We start from the raw sequence: 24,006 nt of genomic DNA, 5'->3' as shown, positions 1-24,006 counted from the left end.
CATTTGTCAATTTATGATGTAGTTTAAATCATGAAGATATACCGGTTAAAATCATAACCCTCATTTATCCATCTACGGCGATGAAAAAAATTGGTAAGACGAAAAATGGTACAAATTTTGATAGAAACAAAACAGGTATATATAATTTTTCAGAAACTGAATTATGGAATTGTTACTTGCAATAATACTGCAACATGGGAAAACATGATTAGTAATTATAATTCATAACTACATAAAAATGGGCAACAAAGCTTGATATTAATGATCACAATGAATATATAATAGTTTATTCAGTCAATAAAATTTGAGCAGATAAAATTATTCTGCTTTTAAGTAGTTGAAACAGAATATTACGAATATCTCAGATGGTAAACATCTGGTATCCCGTAATATTCTCTATTTTCATGTTTTTAATAATTAACATTCTGTTTGTGCTTTAATACATATAATATAAGTTTAGAATCTTTAAATCACTTTGTAATACACACTTAATAATCAGTAATTAAATACTAGTACTTTCATTTATTCAGCTTTAGTTAAAAAAATATATTTTTCACAAAATGTTCTATCAAATGTGCTGTTCAAGCCACACAACTGTATCTAATCAAACCATTCTTCAACATTTGGAGAATTTTCTAACACATCATTTGATTCACTGAAAAAAAAAGCAAAATTACATCAATAATATGCATAATTTTAATTAAGTCAGCATTTAAATAGAATTCAGCTTGAATTGACTCTGCTTTATTTTGAGATGACCTCTGATGTTTGATACTGATTTGCTATACATGATATTACATTAGTCTTTTATTAATAAATACACACCTATCAAGTGAAGGATCATTACTAAACATTTCTGTGGGCACAGTGGGCGGCGCTCGTTCAGGTAAGAGTTCTAAATAAGATTGCCGAGATTGTAAGTGACGTTCTACTTCTTCAGGCGTCATATGTCCGTCGCTAGCCGCTACGCCGAAACTTAGAGCAGGAGATACTTTAGACAACATGGCCCCACTTGTAGGGTGCTAAAATGAAAATAAATAACAATTTTCATTTTTAATCAGTAATATCAATCAATATCGACAAAATATAAAAGGCATTTTTGAATACTCAAACAAATCTTCTTCGTAATCAGTAGAGTTAGTTTTTACAAGTAGAGTAGTTACAAATTTAAGTGATAAATTATTACTTACGAGATGACTAGCGTTATGGCCTTTTTTAGGTACTACAGCTCTTTTTCTCTTTGTAGCATTGGGTCCTTTTGCAAGCGCAGACGGCGTAGAAATATGTGCAATACTTCCATCTGGATTTTTTTTTCTAAAATCAGAAAATGATGAAAATGGGGTTAATATATATTATATTTCAGTAGATGTTAAGTTTTTAGTTAGTACTATGATATGTACTTGTAATTGTGTTGGTTATGATATGTACTTGTATGGTTCTGAATATTTTTGATTTATTTTAAGACTAACATTATGTTAATTGTGATTAATAGTAGTAAATGCTGCAACAACTATATTAAGTTGTGCCTATGTGTATTAATTACCAAGTCTATCAAATGTCATTCATATTCCTTCACATACTTAACTGTGACTGAATAACAAAACCCAATGCACTCATTACCATATACATTAATATAAAAACTACTTGTATCCCATGACATTATATACATGTGTATAAAGTTTCTGAAAGACTAACAAACACACAACAATCTATTCAAACAAACTTTCAAATATTTTTCTTTAGTGGAAACTAAGTATAGGTATAATTATTGTAATACAATATTAATAATATTACCTTTTCATGTTATCATGTCGATTGTAATCTGTATCATCAGATGACTCTGTATCATCACTCTCTGATGTGGTACTCTCATGCTTTTCATACTGCAGTAGCCTATCTAGCAAGAAACTGCGATCTCTGGATACCTTTAACAATCTTTTTTGACCACATCTAAGAGCATCTTGAAAACACTCATTTTCCTGAAATGATGTGATTTGATGTTTTATAAGAGATATAAAATTTAACATTTTTCAAATTCTACTTTTATTAACAATGTACTATTACTGGTACTGATGTTAATAATGGGCTTCCCCATTAATATTATAATTATTTATTTTCTATATTCCCAATATTACTGAGGACTAATACAAACCTGAATTTAATAATTACATATTAAAAGTAAATTAGTACTAAGTATTAATTTGAAAAATATACTGTGTTGTCCAAGATAAATAAATGTAATGAGTAAATATTAGCAATTAGTTGTACATAGATTATTAATCTATAATATAATATTTATAAATATGCTACTAATAATAATATGTATAAATACACATTGCATTTAGTTTTTAGTTAATTACCATATTTAATATTTTTTACAACAGACTTTGTAACAAGTCTGTATGAGTATCTTTGTCAGAGCTGTGTTTCTGATGGAGGGTGAGAGACAGATATGGTAGTGAAATTACAGATTAACCAGGAATGACATCTTAGTCATCATGGATGGGTACCATGCATAAAGTTATCACAGGTGTTTATGTGTTCAACATGTATATGTACATGATTGCCTATGGGCAATGGTTGCCACTTACCATAAAGTGTGCTGTCAGCAAATTTACTGAAATTAATAAATATAAATAAAATAATCACACAAACTTACATAGATAAGGTATTTCAATTTTTTCTTCAAAGCAATATACTGAGCTCTATAGTTAGGTTCAGGGTCTGTCTCACTACTGCTCTCACTTGAATAATTCAGGGACTCCTGTGTATGAGCAGTTTCTGTTGGTGTATTGTTACTTACACTTGCTGCTTCATTTGCTTGCATATTCGCTATAGAGCGACAGTACCAGCCATCCAGCATCTTCTAAAATATTATAATACAAAATATAATTATGTTAAGGTTGTCAAATTAGAACATACTAAAAATGTGTCTTGTCCCATTACTTAAAATACTTTGTACTATAACTTACTATTTACTAAAATAGTATCTATGATATCACTACAGCGAAGAATTAATTTTTGTTTTGAAATGGATTCACCAAAAATTATTAAGAATATTTACGGAAAATATAATATTTATTACCTTAGGGTAATTTTCTGCCGCCAGGGTGATGTATATAATTAACTACAATCAGTAAAATATTTTAGATTATGTTTACTAGAGTTATTCTTTACTATTATTCGTTATAGAATGTTGACAGAAGGACACAAATGAATCAAAAGAAAAGTATTTTATTTTATCTAATATGATATAACAGCAAAACAGAAACCTTTAATACAATGTTAAGCAAATAGCAAATAAATAAACAATATATTTGGAACTGTCTTTAACGAAAACGAAACCTACAGTCAAAATAAATTACAGATCATTCAATGATTTTTTCTGATCTGTGCATGAAGCTGTGCGACATACGACAGATATTGTCTATAGATTAACTGGGAACCAATTTATATCAAGAAGAACATAAGAAAGACTAACGAATCGAAACCGAATAACTCCTGTAACTATTAAATCACCCTTTGTAACTATGATTTAGTCATCAAATTAATGTACTAAAAAAAAGTGATTGAACAATTTTAGTAAATTAGTTAAATTTAAAAAGTCTCCTTAACGAGAGTTAACAAGTATGTTTGGCCAAGGCCACTGGACTAAGCTACAAAAACCACTAAGTAAAATAAAAATGTATTTTAATGAAATCACTAAAAGGACAATTAAATTATAATACATTTAGTGGTGAAAATAATAAGATGGCAACACTGACGTACCCCATTTATTAGATTCCGAGTAACACCTCCATATACATTGTTATAACGACTTTATGGGCGTTCTAAATCTATAGTTTTTATTTAGAGAATAATAATAAAAGATATCGAAAGCACAATATATATATACTACGTAACATGGACGAGGACAACGTCTACTACAGATTAGAAAATGTTAAGTCAGAAGTTAATTAATCTCTATGGATAGGCTATTTTCTGCCATTCGATTTCTATTTTTATACTGGTAATAATTTTAAAGCTAAGAAAAGGACAGAATTTCTTATTAGGAAGTTTCATGTAAACACTTGTTAAATTAACTTCAGAGCTGAAAGAGAAAAGAAATTTAATGCTCATGACATAAGGTTCGAATTATTTTTATACATAGAATGAATTGCACATTCCAGTTATATAGTACATAAATTGATTGTTCTGCCCAACACTCGAATGATACAAATTCATTTCAAGTAATTCAACTTGTTCCATCAATGTCAGTCAAAATTCGACCTTACGTCTACCGCATGTGCTTTTTCAGCTGAATGTGGAACCGTGCTCGTCGCGGTCAGTCATTATTGGATTGATTCCCCGTATTGTGATGGCTCTCGGTAGTGAAGTGAATGATAGCTCCTCAAAAAACTGCTCACAAAAAGTGAAAAAATGCCCAGCTAATAGTAATGTGAACGAACAAGGTAATACCGAAAATGTCGGCAAAGGTAAGTTTTCAACGATCATGTCCTTAGTTATGTAACGTAATTTTTTTACTAGCTGTATTTAATAAGTTATCTTTTGCAAAATCGAGATATATTTTAATGGTTGCATTAGAATCAGATGCATTATCGTCATGTGACCCGTTCATATCATGTGATAGAGAAAGAATACGTTACCTGCTGACCGATAATTAAAGTTCCTGTGAATATTTTGTTGTTCGCAAATCTATCTCAAAGCCAGTAAAAATGTCATTGAGGTCGTCATATCACTGTACTTAGTGGTACTATATTGCAAAAAATAATAGTAATTGTTATTACATCAACTTCATCAATTGCTTAAAGGCAACATTACACAACGTTCCGCCTATATTGCATACGGAACACGGGAATATAAATAAAGATAATAAGCAAATGAAATCTCCCTGCCTCTAACCGAACTTGAAGATTTATTGTAAATTGAATTATTTTAATTAAGTATAGATTTTTAATTATAAAAGTGTCTATTATATACATTTGTTTATTTTATATGAAAATAAATATTATAATGTTGTATCTTAGTTAGAACAAAAATCTATATATATATATATATATATATATATATATATATATATATACATATATATTTCATTTAATCACAGAAACAGAATGTCATAATTTTTAAGAGCATCATTACTGCCATAAATTAGGTTTCAAAAGATACAAACCTAATTTATAATACAGAGTATATGGCAATATAATTTATAGTCATTTATTTTTTTAAAAGTAGTATTATATGTGTTTAATAACAGGTTTTATATATTAATTAATGACTTATAATTTTTGTTTAATTCATGTGTCAAATTAAACTCTCTTCTTTAAATTCTAACATTAGGAGGTATAACAACTACAAATACATACAATACTTGTATAAATGCGACATAGGGCATTGTATATAAGTGATAAATAAGTAGTAATTTAACAATAAACTTTTATGTGTATTGGTTTGTCTCTATGGCCTTAATTAATATTTGTCAGGCAAGTTATCATCAAGACATAAAATAGGTCAGACTCATACTAACTTCATCACCAGATTAAGGTTGGGTATTCAACATTTATGTGATCAAATTGTTTTTATAAAGAAGTAATTGTTAGAAATATTTATTTATTGTCTTTATTTGTTAAACAAGATGGTTCTTAATTTACGTCCTAGGAACATTTTTTTAAATGTCATAAATACACATTTTACACAAGATTTAAAGGAAGTAGGTAATATAGATAATTTACCACAAAAAAAATGAATAATTTTGTGCAACCATTCTACTATGTCAGTGTTACCCATACTGGTTTTTTATAAATCATATTGCATTTGTTTTAAATAAAACTTGCCTATTAGATATTGGCCTCGCCTAGTTGCTTTATGAGCTTGGGTTATCTTAACAGACCTATACAAGTAAATATCTTTATCTTGAATAAAATAACAAATATGGATATATTTTTATGTAGTGTCTGATCATTCGATCGGATGTCTGATCGGTTTTCGGAATAAATTATATAATTCTTATTCAGTTTAACTGAATGGTAATACTTGAATGGTTTATTTTTTTTTAATTCAATCAACTACATATTCACTTAAAAAAAATGGATTAATAGAAACTTGGCTTATGCTATTTTCAGACAGAATATTATTTTATACCTACTGCTTTATATGTTTATTTTGTAGGAATACAAATTATGACAGCAAATTATAACCAACCAAATTAGTTAAGACATTTCTGAGATTAGCACCAACAAACAGACAATAATTCTGTCAGTCACTCTGTTAATGTATCACCCAATAACAGTTTTTCTTTTATACCTTTCATACTGTAAACAGATATATTTTTATTATTAATTATTATTATTTATAAATAAGAATACATTTCAACTGCTAATAATAATAATATACAATATAAGGTTTTAATATTTATAATTGCAAAAAAATATACACTTGCGGCCTACCTAAAATCCTAAATGCATTGCAACTGTTACGGCTATGGTGGACATGACACGCCCTCATTTCGCCCGGGATTATTTGATTCCAACGTGCCGAGGGCAACACGTATCTTATGGTATGTATTGGACTAATTTAGTTTGTTAACAATGTTTCTATATAACTAGAAAGTATGTTGTTAGGTCAATGTTTTATTATTAAATCCGTTAAAAATTAACTAGTTACCAAATTAAATAAATATATTTTAACGTGCATTAAATACTTGTTACAGTTTTTAGAACATGTAGTTATTTATTACGCAATCTCCATCAATAGTGTAATAAACAAGTATGCTTTCGTTGCGGCTAAGTTCGTAAGGGCTAAAATGTCGTCCACGGAACGGCTCATATGAGAGTCTAATCGCGGAAAATAGAATCTAAGGGTTAAAATATTTGCCAGGTGGTGGAAAGGTGACATGCACGTTACCACTATCGTTTATTCAATGTCCATTGGATTTTACATTAAAAATAAGCATTGAATTTCTAATCAATTATCGGCCTTTAGCTAAGCCTATGGTAGAAAGTAGATGCTTAAATTAGATATAATTTATTTTCATTTAAAATAATAGTTTACCATTCTTATTCTAATCTTTAAACCAATGTCATTAGTATTTTCTATATATCTGGGACATGGGTACAAAATGAATTAGGATTACGTTTCACATTATTGGTTCGTAACCCTAAGAAAGACATATGTACACGCGCATGCGCTCTCGTAATATACACTTGTTGTGTCTATTAGAACGGTATGTCATAATGCATTGTCAGTAGGTATAGCAGCACACAGTAACAGTAAATACGACGTCACTGTACTTGCTTACGTAACACGATCTGCATTTTAAATGTAAACTAACAATCCGCCCCAAGGTACTCTACAAGGGGTGTATTAATGAGTATATGAGACAAATTCTTTAGAGTATAATATTGATGTAATTTTGATATATGATGATATCTATTATTTTCGCTTCTCTATACGATATTTCTTTCATATAAACTTTTAATGGTAATTGTAAAATTAACAGGTATCAGGTCATATAGGGTGCAGCCGTTCTGAAGCGGCACGCTTACATACATGCGGCAATTGATTTTTATTTATATAGATAGTAGTACGCGTAATCATGATGCCAATACGCCCGACGTCGAGCGAGTAACCGAACTATGGAATTGCGAGCTCAACGGTCAACTATGTAAGTTATTTCACAGATAACTGTAACTTACGTGTTCTTCCCCTCATGCTCCCAAATCTACACTTACAATAAAAATGTGGTCAGTTACATTTCTCATAAAGCTTAAAAGATTATGAGAAAAACTACTATTAGGGGACATTATTAACATATAATAATAGAACACACGAACTAACGGTTATTATTGGAATTATGGTCCGTTTGTGAGTTTGTATGCACTAATCTCAGAAACGGCTTAACAGATTTGGGTGTAGTTTTCGCTAATATATATTATAATATTTTTATGTGGCGTGGGCCCAAGTATTGTACTGCACACAGGCGTATTCTCTTCCCACAACCATTCTTCTACTAGCTTAGGCGTAACTTTACTGTTATCAAGTAACTATGGTTTTAGAGGTTGCTTACTTTAACCCTTTAAAAACATGATCCATGCTATATGGATTGATTAAAATTTCCATCGGTAACCAGACATCATTTACGTTCACTTTATTTTACTACAATTATAGATAGATATGGGACTTTATCGAAACACACCTTCATACACCCTTCAATCAATAAAAATACTTATAACAATTTTAGTGGCCGCCCCGGTCAATTCTGTTATCAATTACATATAAATTATTATTACACAGATATTAGTAATCCAAACTCAGGTAGTTTACTCTTACTCTGTTATTATTATTATGATTTTGTCATTGTAATGGAATAGATAGTAGGTAATGTAATACATTTTGGTTTTTAATATTTTATATATAAAAATATATGTTTGACGATATGTTATCTATTATACCTTCGATTCAACTTCCTCATTGTACAGACACTCAGCAACATGATAAGAAGTTATAAAATCAAAAAGATATTGTAATTACTAGTTGTATATTGTTTATAGTACTTACTAGTAGTACAAACAATACAGCAATAATCTATGCAGCCAATTATTGTGAAACTTAACTGCGTTTAAAGCAACAAAATAGCAAACAATTGTATGTACAATACTGTATTATGTAAAATATGTAGAATTGAAAACTAATTACTTAATGTACCGTTTGTAGGTTCTCAACGAGTACAGTATTAAATGCACACACATGCACATATAATATACACAATAATTGTATCAGTTCAAACTGCATGAAAACAAGATTCATTCAACTGTTGTTCCACTATAAATGCGAATTTTGTCTACTACAATTTAAACGGACTCTCCTATTTATTACAATCGTCTGATAAATCTTAGACTGGCCCTTGCATCAAGATACGTTTAGTGCTGACGCACCAAAATGCCACCCATCGATCGATCCCCCATCCAATTTAAACTGGGATCGAAGTTGCGACGGCCTGAGCCGAGGTTCGAACCCTTGCAGTGCTCTCGGACTAAAGTCGTATCCGTCAGGCAGGAGTTGGCCTTCAGCCGCTCCAAAGTCTTTCCGCGAGTTTGGAGTGCCACCTACACTCCCCCATATCCCCTCCATCGTCCGGTGAAGCTGTAAAGGCTAACTGCGGCCAACAGTATTAGAGTAGACCAAAAACTTAAATTACTGAGGAGTCTTAATTTTTTAAAACCCTAATACCAATAAGCTTTTACTTAGTATCTATACAGGTATCTGTGATAAATGTGACAATAGTTCAGCAGTCAAAAATATAATAAATCACAGAGTGAATTTTTTTAAGTTAAAACTGAAGTAGAAAAAAGAGTTGAGAGTGACCCACTCGACTAATCTATTATTAGGTTTTATCTATGAACGTGGTGAAAACGTGGAAATATAAATATAGCAATGGGTGAGAACAACTTAGCGTCTGACAGACCTGGGGTTGCCTATTGGAAATGATACTTTGCCTACTGTATACTGACACTACCTTTCAAAAGTCTACATTTGGAAGTAAATGATGACCCGGCAGATAATAGTCAAATGATTTACAATTACACTGTCAGACGCTGCGCAGATATTAATGAAGAGGAGTAGAAGTTAATAAATAAAAGTCTAACCGCCATAGCAATATCTTAAATTGACTCGATAAGAAATTTATGGAATATTTAAAAACATTAAACTTATTTATCGCAGTGTTTTTTATTCAGACTTTGCCCTGATACGGTTAGTTTGACAAGTCGTTACCTATTTTATATCAATAAACTCTAAAGAACGTTTGTATTTACGTAAGAGGGAGTATAGATAAAGTTTCGCAGTCCTATTGTGACGATGGATAGCCATGAACAAATTGTGCATATCAGGAAAAAATACCTAAGAACACGGTTGAAAATTGACTGAAAAGAATGAAAGTACTCAAATCAGATGCTATGATGATATGGTATAATGATAAACACTGCTAACAAACTGCGGCATAAATAATTCCTACTAAATTGTTGAAATACAATAATGGAAATGTGTGCAAGTCGAATCTTGCTTTCAAATAATTTTTTTCAAGTTATTCCATGGGTTAGCCCTACAGCTTCGCCGCATGGTGCATTGTGGAGGTGCAGGAGGCACTCCACACCCGCAGAGAGTCAACTGATTGAATAAAAGACTCAATGTCAACTTTTACCTAACCGATACGACTAGCCTGAAGGAACAGCTTCAGGTTCGGACTTTGACTCATGCCGTCTTAATTTCGATCAGCGTTTAGATAAATCGGAAGGCTATTTCAAATGTACAAAAGTCAATGATAACTCTTCTGACAACCGCACTTGGGATAGCCTTGGACAGTTGTTCTGCTATTTTATTTGATTAAGTTGCAATATTGGATATGTGTATAGTGCTAATACAGATAGTAAAGAAGTACAAAGTAACGTGAGTATCTAAAATGCAGGAAAAGTATATTTCTTGTTATTTGTATTTCAACTTGGTGAAGCCAAATGTATATTTTAGTTATTAACACTTGTGGCTGTAACCGTAAGGCATGGATAACATTATAACAACATTATAACATTACTGTGTGTGTATTTTTGTGCATTAGGAACCCGTAAAAACAGCCATGTTTATATATTTATTTTGGTTTACCTAAGACTATTTTGTACATCGCTAGACAACAAGTCGAAACGGCTATATGCTTAGCAAACGACTAAAATGATGAATTCTAAAAGATTATGTCAATAAATCAAAAGATTTATAGTATGATTATAATTTTTTTTTCATTTATTTATATAGTTAAAAATCTATAAATACATAAAAAGAAATGTAGTGGGTATAAAAGTAATAAAATTTTAATTCGCAGTACAACTATAAAAAAAAATACTTTGTAAGCATGTGTTTAACGAAAGGTGAGTTTATCGCTAAAAGAAATCTCTCACAGACAATGTTATGGAAGTATAATTTTATTGTTATACACTTAATAGTATTATGAGTAATCAGATATCAGTATACATATATCAGTTTTCTTGATCTAATACGCAATGTCAATATTTCTTTTTAAGGATATACTTGTTGTAAAATCTGTAGTATCGTGACTTTATTTCTGTAAACATGTTATTTATATATTTCGTGTCTCAAATCTCGTTAGTTTTTTCATGTAATAATCTTACTTCTTACTAATATCATGAAAAAGGATGTTTGTGAATGTAGATGGATGGGTTGTCACTCTTTCATTCAAACTCTACGGAATGGATTTTAATGAAACTTTAATAGAATAGATCTTATACATCAATGTAACATATAGCTATAAATTTCACGCCGATGGCACCGCGGGCACAGCTAGTATTCTTAAAAAATATATATAAAGGGAAATATTTTGTCTTGGCTTTTAAAAACAGCTGTTACCCTTTCGGTCACTATGATTTCATAGATACTATAAGGGATCATTGAACCGCCATGGTACCTTTTAGGTGCAATGAAGACATTTTTATATGAAATTATTTTATTATTCTTAATTAGTTTAATGCTATCAATAAAATATACTTAACTAACACTATGCCCTATAACTGAGAATACATATATGTAATTTGTTAGCATCGTATATATTCCGTTCTGTGGCTTCTCAATCTCGGGGATAGTTAGGCATTTATAATCATCGATTGGTTTGTCTTTTTATAGAAGTATCGTTGAACCTCTATACACAATGCAGCCATGACCCGTTTCGAACGTATACTTTTATAGTTGTCATTTTGTTATTCATGTTCGCTTGTAAACATGTCAAAATTACTATATGTTTACTGTAATAAATTGGTTAGTAACTTTATCCCATATTTTCCTTAAAAAACGATTAGTACAGATTATTAGTAACAAGGTGAAAAGAGAAACTAATGTCAAGGCACATGAAACTACAATAATGCTATGCATTTTTAAAGGTTAAAATATTCAGCCATCGCCGGCGACGCTTCAGCGGGTCGTCTCTATGCATAATTCATTGATCGTTGTCGTCGTTTTCTGTACGGCTATATGTCTTTATATATCTTAAAATTGTTATCTTGACTTTTAAATCAACATTTCTATCTGTTATAACAGTAAGCATCCTGTATCTATGACTACATCTAAGACGCTTCTTCCTACAGGCTTGAGACATTATAATGTATCAATATTTTAAACGATTCATAAGTTAAGTTTATAATATCTGGTTTCATATAGAAGAATGTTGGTTTACAAAAATGTAACACAACATTATAAATATAACTCCATACTATTGTCCGTGCTTATCTAATTGTTTATTTACCTGTTACTTTTATTGTGGTGTAAATGATAAGGGCATATAAATCGAAGTGGAACTTTATGGTTCTATTTATTTATATAACTTTAATTAATGCACATAGGACAAAGTATTTAGCGTAATGAACACCATGAGACTACCACCATTAACATAAATTTATACCAGCATATTTAAGAATAATTCTGTGTAGGATAAAGTAAGTTTTAGATATCGAATCTAAACGTGCAATGATCGAATTTCTCATGTGCTTATCATTACAGAGTTAGTTTGGGTATGCCAAACCCGTTCGAAATATTATCATTACTATCATTACTATTAATATATTTGGAATTCACTTTTTGTCCCACGGTGACATAAGTTTGTATTATGTGCCTAATTGTACATTATACTCCCCTCATATTCATTAAATTTCTTTTAGAACGAGAATGGGACAATTGAACCAATTTAAATTTTAAATTATAGGGTCTTTTACTAAAGTAACGTACAGAAATTGTGTCAACGTCTGTTTATCAAAACTTTGATTCTACGCTTATCTGGTGCCATAAACGCTCCATACATGTTATCTTGTTTGGAAATGTTAAGAAAGATAACAACAATATTTTTAGTGATAAATGCCCCAAATATTTCTTCTCAGGGTATATTCAATTAAGAAGTATATTTAATTTTTAGATCAGAATTAGAATTAGTCACTTGACTACTCACAGTGTATAGGTTATACCACAGTACCTAAGTATTATTGAAGTAAATGTTCGTATTTTAATTGTATAATGCATAATAACTACAATACTTACATCACGAAGAAAATAAATGTTATCTATTAATGCAATTCTTTATTAAATACATATTTATGCCTTAAGTTCTAAAGTATGTAAAAGTGTTCCTAATCTGAACGAAGAATAGAATAGAATAGAATAGAAAATCATTTATTCAAATAAACTTAATTTAAGCACTTTTGAATAGTCATAACAATTTGTTTTTTATCTACCACTCGTTCGGAAAGCTGTCTCATCACAAGAAGAACGAGCAAGAAACTTGTGTGTTGCTCTTTTAAATAATCCTTGTAAGTTTACATTTACAAGTCGAAACGTAGTTTCCTTCTATCCTTAACTAGGTCCTACATCTTTTGCTTCATCTAAAATGATTTAATTGTTTGGGGGATTCCTCTCGGCCTCTGTTTTGGTACCTGCATTCCTAGACTTCCGCATTGTATATTTCATCCATTCATTTTACATATGAGTTAATTTTAAAGCGGCTACGGATGATTTTGTACCCAACCGGCCGAGTTCAAATCGGTCATTCTCTCTTTCCATACACAAACTCATCTAACTTTAGTATAGTTCAGTAGAACTATCGCGTAGAGCTCTTGACGGGCTTTGTAGCTGAGCATGAGGAGTTGAGTCGGGCCAACCTAAAATTAACATGTGTGTTCAACTAGCCCAACTACTATTTGCGCGTACCATAATTGTCATGATCCTGAGATCGCCTTAGCGAGACCTTCGTTTTTCAAACATGCCTATATGGTTTACGTTTCTGACACACATATTATAATTTAATATAAACCTTAAAACGGCAACGAAATGAGGTATGTAAATACTGTTTACCTAATATCGTCGCACAGGTCCCGAAAATAAATATTAATAAAAAAAAACATATACTAACTGAATGAATTATTAACGCCGATCCTAAACCGCTGAGGTTAGAAACTTAAAATTTAAATATAGATGCTTTTAGCCTTAGACATCTACTAAGAAATTATTTTCCGAATTTCTCGGTGAAACGTAAGAGAACAATAAACAATTTAAATGTATACATAAAACATTTTACTCTTTTATTTCAAAACCTTTGTTTAAGGTATAACGAGTACACTCACTAAATGATATTTGCTACAATCAAAAGTCTGCAAATGTTTTTAAGTTATTAAAAAAAGTTAATTGTGTTTATACCGATATGTTATTATGATTATACATATATATATATATATATATATATATATATATATATATATCACATTATCTAATTATCTATTAGATGTTTCACTCATAAAGGTTCATTAACTGCTGTGGTCATTTGTTTTCTTTATCGTGTTGTTGAGTTGGTTCTGATTGCAATCTAGGCCACGATTCAACTCATTGCTTTAAATAATTAGTATAATATGCGTATAATTAATTGTTAAAAGTTCGACAAATGATTGGATGTAGATTCGTTTTGTTAGATGTTTTTACTAGCGATTATAGATTAAAGAAAGATTATAGCTATTTAACAGAGCATAGAATTGTTTTTGGTAGTTAATCTTTTTCATTGTTTTTTACCGTAATTTAATTGATTCACGTCTGCTAATCAGTTATTACATTATCAAATATATAAGACACATACATTTTGTTTCCTGCGATACAAGTACATCTTTATTATATTTATCTTATTATGTCATTGTTCATTTTGTGATTTAAAAACAATATTGTATTAACGTATGCAGGAGTCGTTGTGGAAATTAAAGGGTAAAATACGAAGAATGTATTGTACTGTAGAATTACTATAATGTAGCTATAAAGTAGTACGTAAATTAGTGGTATTAAATAAGATTAAGGTATTACTTATCGTATATTCACTGTAGCTCTTTCAATAGTTGTATTTATTATAGTTTGTGTACAAATAAAACCTATTTAAGCGCTTTGAGCGATGCATGTGGAGCGATTTGTTAGTCTATGGCGTCTATTGTTGGCGGCACCTCGTTGCCGTCTATTATTGACTCGCTGCTGGAGATAGTTGGCATTGCGCCAGCGCAAACCACGTGTTCTCTCGTCACGGGACGAGACATGCGCTAAAGTGACCTAGCGTTCCCCTGCACCTACTGTGCCCCTCGACATATTGGTTAACTTAGAAACCGGCATTGGAACAATTCTTTTATCAATTAAAATATTTTATAGAAATACTATTTTCTATTATAATATAAGATTTAGATTGAATGTTTGTTCCACTTGTTACAGTTGAGAAACAAAATAAACAAGCATCAAAAATGAGAAAAGAGGTTGCCATCAAAGTATCTTGCAGCAACGGTCACGCGAACACACCTAACGGTCGAGCAGATGACGAAGGTGGTGGTGGGACCGTTACCACGCCACCACGCGTCTCTTACGCGGCTGCTGCTAGGAAACCCCCTTCACCTCAGGCGGGAAGCACGCCGGCGCCTTTTCCCTTAAATACAGGTTGAAGTGCTAATAAAATTTAAAGTATACAAATACAGAATGCAATATAATATATTACTTAGATAGAATAAATTAATATTAAATAAATATAGTATTATATTATTAAAGTATTATGTATATCTACTTATTATAAGTTTCAATTAAGGCGTGTTGACCAAATTTATACTCCGTATATTGAGTTGTAGGTATATTTCGGGTTATAAACATACAAATAATAAAAACTTAGGATATTTACAGGGCATACTGAACATTACAAAGCAATTGATTAGGAAAAAAATGGCAATTATTATTATTACATTAATTTTGACAACCAACATGTCACTCAATTACTTTTATGGCAAGAAATATTGGAATGGCATTCAGTCATATTATTTATTACAGTATGTTGAGTCTACTAACAGTATTTCTATGTTAATACTTCTTAATATTATTTGATTTTCAGAATCACAAAAAGTTAAAATTAATGATAAGTCATCACAAACAAAGTCTGTCAATGCAGCATCAAAAATTAACGGAGATGGATGTGACAGTAGCAAAAAACACAAATTAGGCACCAAAGAATGTATAGTCAATGGCACTGAGACCATAAGTGAGAATATTGTCAATGGCGATATAAAAAATAAATTGGATTGTGATATTAGAAGTAGTAATAAGACAGATTTAACTAACGGAATTAACAGTGATTCAGATGATACAAAATCTAGTAAGTCTGACGAGGGCCATGATATAATTTTACCAAGTAATGATAATGTTAAAGTTTTAGAATCTAAATCGGTTTCTGACAAAAAGAAAGATAAGAAAATCAAAACGACGTCTAACAGCGATTCTAATAAGAAAAAAGAGAAAATTAAAACAGTTGAAATTAATGATGAACTGGAAAAAGAAAAGATAATGGACAATGTATCGGAAAAAGTAAACGGCGAGAATTGTAAAATTGTAAATGGTGACAAGGATAGAGAGTCTACACCTAGCGAGGATGATGATGAGAAAAAACGTGACGCCGAAGTGGTGTTTATTCAAGACATGGGTTTTACTGTAAAAATTGTGAGCCCCGGTGCTGAACCATTAGATATTCAGGTTCTTAAAATATATATTTCTTAAAATTCTTCTAACACTCTGTTATTATAATTAATAAATATTCTTAATAATTATTTCAGGTATCCAGCATGGAATTGGTACAAGAAATACACCAAGTTCTCATGGATCGCGAGGACACATGTCACAGAACGTGCTTTTCTTTACAACTGGATGGCGTGACTCTGGACAACTTTGCTGAATTAAAGAATATTGAAGGACTAAAAGAAGGCTCGGTGATCAAAGTAAGTTTCATTATATCGATACAGCTTCTTAACTAAGCATAATTATGTGAAGTTGCAAGAAGTATAAAAATATTATTTACAGGTGGTAGAAGAACCATATACTATGCGTGAAGCCAGAATTCATGTCCGTCATGTTAGAGATCTCTTAAAGTCAATCGATTATACTGATGCATATGCTGGACAAGAATGTAGTTCTCTTGCATTCCTGAACATTATTACACAGGGGGACATACTAGGTAATTATCTTAGTACAGCTCAAACATAGATTTAAAAGGATGTCACTACTGCATTATATGTGCTATTTTCGTATGAGTTAGCGAATGCATTTACTTGGATTCCGTATATATGTATATAGTTAAGTATTGTTGACAAACCAAAATTCCAAGCGGTAACTACGAGTAGGTTTGTAGTTTATAAATAGCTTTCAAATTTTATAGTGAGTAGAAAAACTCGCTGCAAGTGGTATCTATTTAAATCTGTGTTTCCGACATACTCTAATTTCAATAAATAAATATAATGAAACACACTTGATCTTTTGTTAAATTTTAAAGTAATATGCAATTTTTTTATTTTTACTTTAGAAAAAAAGAAATCACGGCCTGAAAGTGTAGATTGCACTCCTCCCGACTATATTATGCCAGGCAGTACTGAGCGTCCATTGCTGCCCTTGCATCCTGGTCTTACTAAAGAAAACAAAGCCCCTCAATGTCTCAAGGTAAGTACTTCCAACCTATATGAAAACATTTTAGATCCCTCTCTAAAACAACATTACTGATTTCCATAATATATTTGAAAAAAAAAAATTGTGTGAAACAGACTAAGAACTGTATAGAAACAGGTAAATCATGTAAGATCAAATATTATTGCCAGGTATTAACGACGTCAGGCTGGAACCCGCCACCGGGGCCGCGGAAGATGTGCGGAGACCTGTTATATCTCCACGTTATCACTCTCGAAGATCGACACTTTCACATCACGGCATGTCCGCGGGGATTCTATCTCAACCAGTAATATAACCCTATTATATTTACAATGGCAGCATGCAACTAGTTTGAATAACAGTCTATTGCCACTAATTAACAATAATATCGGTTAGTCCTTGGCGTTATTGTAGCACGAGTTTCGAAACGTGAAATATGTCATTATGTACGTTGTGTATGTTTTATTATGGCAATTCTTTTGAATGGAAAAGGCAATTCTATTTCAAAATGTTTATTTTAATGCCTGCATGACAATTATGTAGTTAATTTTGCAACATGTTAATTATTCTAATTTGACACTTGCAGTTTTCATATTCATAGTTCATCATGCTTCTACTAGTAAAATTAGATGACATGATTTGTATTCGCTGCTTATTTAGATCGACTATGCATATGTGTAAATAAGTCGCTAATGGTGAGATTTAATAAAATATAGCTAATTTTATGGTCTAAAATTAAATGGTAAACTCTTCATGTGTGATTTGATCATGTGATCAGGAAGTTCCAAGCAAAACCTTAATGATGAAGACTATAATATATATTTATTTGTAATTCGATAAAATATGTACAGTGGACACAGATAAATTATTTATTCCACTGAAGTGATTGAAATATATGTACTATTTGAAAACATAACGAAATATTTTCAAATAGCCTAATTTTGATTAACTAAATTTAGACTATTTATACATATTTAGTAATATGTTTGCACAATTTGATAATATTTGTTTATGCGTTCATCAGGTCCACAGAAGAAGTGTTCAACCCTCGTCCGTCCTATTCGGCCCTGTTGTGTCACTCATTGATTGAGCTGCTCAGTATAGTATCATCGGCGTTCAAGCGCAACTTCGCATTGGTACAGAAACGACGTATGCAGAAACATCCATTCGAAAGGGTCGCTACCCCATACCAGGTGTACCAGTGGGCCTCGCCTGTATTAGATCACACGGTTGATGCTATTCGTGCCGAGGACAGTAAGTAGTTTTAATAAAGAAATATGACATTTAGTTATTATGAATAGTATGTTTAAATAAAATGTGGCTGGATAAGATTTTAGGCGTAACCAAAGGAATTAGAAACTTTTCACTTAATCATTTTCTCAATAATTAAATATGACTATTATAGCATACATTTTGTATATTACCAATGTTGCAAATCCGATCCTTGACAGAATTTTACATTGTTATGAGGAGTACATAATAAATAGTAATAGTTACGTATAGTCCGGTCGGACCGATTAACCGTTTGTACCGAACGAAATATTAGTACAACGGTTTAACTGAAATATCGGATGTGCCATTTCGTAATACATTTGAAATTAATTCTCGTAGTTCATAAATGTGTTTCTCTCTTACCATTGATGTTATGTGCAAACTAAATGCAATTTATAACGCATGAAAGATAAGTAATAGCAAAAGAAAAATGTCCCAAAAGCTTGTAACATAACTTATAGCATTTAATAAGCTCAAAAACCCGTACTGTTATTAGATAGTACGTATTATTGTAATTTAGTGTTCGAATATGAATATAAAACTTGTTTACTTTACTTCTAGCCTTTTCCTCAAAACTGGGATATGAAGAACACATTCCTGGCCAGACCCGAGACTGGAACGAGGAGTTACAAACCACTCGTGAGCTACCACGAGCCACACTCCCGGAAAGGCTACTACGCGAGCGCGCTATTTTCAAAGTAATATAATTTGCTAATTATTTTTTTCATATACGACTGCCATACAAATTGGTGACTCACAGGGACCTATAGACTGGAACATAGTGCAGTGCCAGACCTCATATGTAACATAATAAACATGTGTTATCTACACTTCCTAAGTTACCATGACGCTATACATACATATCTTGTTTCAGCTCAATAAAATGTACTTACCTATTGTTTATGGTTTGGTCACATTTCTTATCAGCTTTTATCGTATTATATGACATGAAAGTATATGTTTCGTAATGCAATGATATTATTTATATCAGACATTATTTTATCTGTATGCAAGTAGACTACTTTATTATTTCACTCATTACGGATGAAACAATGTGTAGTATTAAATTGTAGTCATATCTTATGTAGATATGACTACAATTTTATACTACCCATTACTAAATATTTAATAATCATATTTTTTAGACACTAATGTTTTTGTTAGTCTTTATAATTACCAACCACTTAATGATATTAAATATATTTTACCTGAGATTACAGCATTAGTTGTTAGAGAATAATATGCAGTTAGCTGATAGACGTTAGTAGTATTAATGAATCGGAGAAAATTTCACATGCCTGTTATATGAATAGGTCAATCTATGTAAATAAATAAAATTGGAGTGTCTGTTTGTAATATTAAAACCAATTTTTACTATATGCATAATTTCAAATAATAATAAAAATGATACACTTCTTCCTAAATACTAATTTATTCATTCATACTGCCCAGTCACGTGGTCAATTTAAGATAAAAGGTTCAAATAATATTTTCAGATTTCCACTTTGTTACATGAATCTGGGTTTTCACTTAGTGTAACTCTATATACAGATAATCAATCAGTTATATTTTTTAGAACCCTATATCTTGTAATTATTATTTTACTACATGACTTCTTTATGTATATATTAATATAACAATTGCTATGACAGGTGCACAGCGACTTCGTAGCAGCAGCAACTCGTGGTGCCATGGCCGTAGTGGACGGCAATGTAATGGCAATTAATCCTGGCGAGGAGCCCAAAATGCAGATGTTTATATGGAACAATATCTTTTTCTCGCTTGGTTTCGACGTCCGCGATCATTATAAGGACCTCGGAGGTGATGCTGCAGCTTTCGTTGCACCGGTAATAAATAATTTATTTATTATAATTATACTATAGAGATAAATAGACCAATTGCAGACACTATTCTCATGTTTGAAAGTATTGTTTAATCTCAATGTTCAGTGTTCAATATTGGTAATTTTGATCTTCCTTAAGAAATTTATGTTACATTCGCAATAAAAACAATAGCAATTGTTTTGTAGTAGTAGTAGCGACTGTACTTCATTGGTAATACACATAAATCGGTAATTTTATTAATTATTATACAGAAGGAATTTCTTTATGATCCTTCATTATGACAGTACAAAAATAGGCTACTGCCTCGTGGAAAACAGTACAAGTTAATAAAAAAAAACTGTGAGAACAGTCTGTGAGATTAATAAACTAATATCCAATTTCATTATATTTAAGAAACTCAATATAGTTTACAATCTAATTATATCATATTTTTAATTCTGTTTTGCATAATACTTTTTTATTATTTTGTTAAGTAGGTCAATAATAGTTTCCCTATCCAATTATTACTAATTGGTTTGTTCAATAAGATGATAATTATAAAAAGACATTTTCATGATGCCTTTAAAATAATGATCATGGTCTTTATCAGTTAGTCTTTGACCTACAATAATATAGTAGTAAATGTTGTTTCCGTTAGACATAATATAAATGGCATTGGAAAATAAGAATATATTATATGAATTTCGTGTCCACATTACAAAATGTTATTTTTCAGTATTATTTTTTGTTAAATTTTCGCATAATAGTTAACTGATATTGTATTTTGTGAATAAAATAAAACTTGTAGACATTATCGTATGTTCTATCTATTTATTACTGAGATTTAATATATTCCTCGCTAATGTGTGTTGTGTGAATACCACAATTTTCACATAGTATGGTAGTATATAAGTATTATTAATTGTTACATAGTCGAGTGTGATAAATCAGTCATGCTCACTTAAATGTCCAGACAGATGGTGGCATGATGGGACGGGTCACTAGGCTTCCTAAAATATGGTTGGGTGCAGTGATTGCGGGCTCATCCGTTTTACTGCTGTGAATGGGTGCTCCTTGTAGTATCTTCTGTGATAACTATGACTGATTTATTTTCTTACTCAAGTAGCTATTATATTTATTTACTTTTGTCAGTCATGCTATTAGCTAATTTGTATTCATATAATATCTTAATTATGTGTCACTCACTCACTCACTCGAGTTTTGTGCTTATTCTTCTTGTGACGAATCTGCTTTCTGAATGAGCGGTAGAATAAAAAAAATATTATATGACTATTCAAAAGTACTTATATGAAGTTTTTTGAATAAATATTATTGCTATGTTTATAATAAATATTTTTTAAGGAATATTTTTCATTAGTTTATGTGTTTATTACTTGTTAATATTACATCACTTTCAAACAAATATAGAACAGAAAAATATATCTATATGTAACATCAGTAGTTACAACAGATTACCATCACGAAATTCTGATAAATATAAAAATATGCATTTTATAATATCTTATCATATTGTATAATATAAGAATTACGTAACAGTATTATAAGTACTATACAACAGATTAACGATAAATTTGCGGTATAATGCTTAAATTTATAAAATTTAGAGATTCATTTTTAGTATCTGTCTGCGTCACACTTAAATCTTTAATATACTCTTGTTTATTCATGAAATAATAAGATTTCAAGTTTAATGGATTTAAAAATAAAGTAGAATTTAATTTTAAAGAAATATATATTACAATTATTCATTACATCTATAACACAATTCTTTTGTGAAAAAGTAAATACGAAAATTCTATGAATTAGATAATATTTTTTTACGAAATATAGTATGTAAGTTATAATATATCTATAATTTATAAATTGAAAATAAATATGTAATAATTGGGTTGCTTATGTAGCGTAATGACCTGCAAGGCGTCCGAGTGTACAGCGCTGTAGACACGCCAGGCTTACACACGCTAGGTACCGTCGTGGTGGACTACCGCGGCTACCGCGTCACTGCGCAGTCCATCATCCCCGGCATTCTCGAGAAGGAACAGGAACAGAGTGTGGTCTACGGCAGTATTGATTTTGGGACTACAGTTTTGTCGCATCCCAAATATATGGAATTGGTGAGTGATGTAGCCTTGACAGCTTCAACGAACGATAGGGGGTGACCGCAGATGACACTTCAAACCCGCGAAAGGATTTATAAGGCGTTTGAAGGCCTAATCGTCCTTGACGGATACGACTTTACGGCACCGATAGGTGACGAATTTCGGCTCGGGTCGTCGTACTTTCGGTCCCTGTTTGAATCGGACGGGGGTTGGGTCAGTATACTTCATGATTACTTTATCTTTTACTTATAGTACAAGTAATAAGTGATAATTATTATTTGTAATATTTAGTATTTAGATAACTTTCATCCCTTGGTATGAAAGTGTCCTGGTCATGGTGAATTTCTTAGTACCTATATATAATTATTGATTATTATAGGCTGAGTAATCTATAAAAATTTGATAAAGAATTGCATAACACATGATTGCGATAATTATGAATTGAATAATACAATAATATTGTTTTAATGTACTGTCATTGTGTATTATTATCTTCAGATCAAGTATTATATTATTAATTTATTATTTATTGCACATATACAAATGTGCAATAAATAATAAGTCATGTTTCAGTAATATATGACTAATAATGCAGCACGATCTTATTAGTAATTAATTGAATGGAAATACTTAGGTTAAAAACCTAGCGTCATGGCCGGACCCGTTTCTATAGTTTCATGTATGCATTTCAATATAGTGAATTTTCATATTAAGATAGAGTATATAATAAAATATTTTTTAAACATTGTATAGTCTGATCAGATTAGATTTTTAGTTGTCTTATTAAACGTAACTCTAAATTACATTTCTGAAAATACTTATACTACTATTTAACTTTAAAAACCTATAAAAGTTAACAGGGATCCCATTTCATTGTAATAAAAAAAAGACATGTTCAATTTAAATTGTAATACCATTAAATATTGATTCTCATAGTCAGAATAGTATCTTAGTGGGATACCAATAGGTTTTAATAATTATGTTACAGCTGAGCAAGGCTGGACAGCAATTAAAGATAATGCCTCACTCGGTGATTAGCGCTAATGGCGACACTGTGGAGCTGTGTTCCAGTGTAGAGTGCAAGGGCATCATCGGCAACGATGGAAGACATTATATCCTTGATCTGCTGCGCACGTTCCCACCAGATGTCAATTTTCTTCAATGTAAATAACTTTTGCTTCAAATTTACTGATTAATTATTGTTGTCCACATTAATCGATAGAACTTACATAAACAGACAAATTGTTCATAATAGGTGGTTAAAAATTCTAAACATA

At 31.0% G+C, this 24,006-nt stretch overlaps 2 protein-coding genes across 5 annotated transcripts in view; one reads left to right on the top strand and one right to left on the bottom strand.

Moving 5' to 3' along the window:
- Positions 1-223: 223 nt before the first annotated feature.
- On the bottom strand, positions 224-3,878 carry LOC131847323 (uncharacterized). 3 transcript variants are annotated; one of them, XM_059196884.1, is made up of 7 exons: positions 3,769-3,878; positions 3,086-3,127; positions 2,660-2,866; positions 1,795-1,979; positions 1,191-1,314; positions 826-1,022; positions 224-655 (listed from the first exon to the last, which is right to left on the bottom strand). In XM_059196884.1, exons 3-7 carry the CDS (start codon positions 2,861-2,863, stop codon positions 601-603), a joined length of 765 nt encoding a protein of 254 aa, XP_059052867.1. In that variant the 5' UTR covers positions 2,864-2,866; positions 3,086-3,127; positions 3,769-3,878; the 3' UTR covers positions 224-600. The 3 variants fall into 3 exon arrangements, with proteins under 3 accessions (XP_059052867.1, XP_059052868.1, XP_059052869.1); XM_059196885.1 differs by lacking the exon at positions 3,769-3,878 and adding an exon at positions 3,273-3,291; XM_059196886.1 differs by lacking the exon at positions 3,086-3,127.
- A 397-nt stretch (positions 3,879-4,275) lies between these two features.
- Positions 4,276-24,006, top strand: part of LOC131847308 (clustered mitochondria protein homolog) — a 32,500-nt gene continuing 12,769 nt past the window's right edge. Inside the window, exons 1-12 of one of the 2 annotated variants that reach the window (XM_059196851.1) lie at positions 4,276-4,475; positions 15,277-15,495; positions 15,938-16,572; positions 16,653-16,814; positions 16,897-17,050; positions 17,396-17,529; positions 17,685-17,821; positions 18,539-18,768; positions 19,348-19,484; positions 20,439-20,633; positions 22,532-22,744; positions 23,718-23,892. In XM_059196851.1, coding sequence (XP_059052834.1) covers positions 4,358-4,475; positions 15,277-15,495; positions 15,938-16,572; positions 16,653-16,814; positions 16,897-17,050; positions 17,396-17,529; positions 17,685-17,821; positions 18,539-18,768; positions 19,348-19,484; positions 20,439-20,633; positions 22,532-22,744; positions 23,718-23,892 — 2,509 coding nt within the window. In that variant the 5' untranslated portion in view covers positions 4,276-4,357. Of the gene's footprint in view, positions 4,476-11,767; positions 11,815-15,276; positions 15,496-15,937; positions 16,573-16,652; positions 16,815-16,896; positions 17,051-17,395; positions 17,530-17,684; positions 17,822-18,538; positions 18,769-19,347; positions 19,485-20,438; positions 20,634-22,531; positions 22,745-23,717; positions 23,893-24,006 lie in introns of those variants that run through there. The other variant, XM_059196853.1, reaches the window with a different exon arrangement.

This window comes from Achroia grisella, unplaced genomic scaffold (assembly GCF_030625045.1).
Source record: "Achroia grisella isolate CSIRO2021 unplaced genomic scaffold, CSIRO_AGI_Agris_v1 utg5201, whole genome shotgun sequence".
In the NCBI taxonomy this organism is placed as follows: Eukaryota; Metazoa; Arthropoda; class Insecta; order Lepidoptera; family Pyralidae; genus Achroia; species Achroia grisella.
This window is presented reverse-complemented; position numbering and strand designations above follow the sequence as displayed.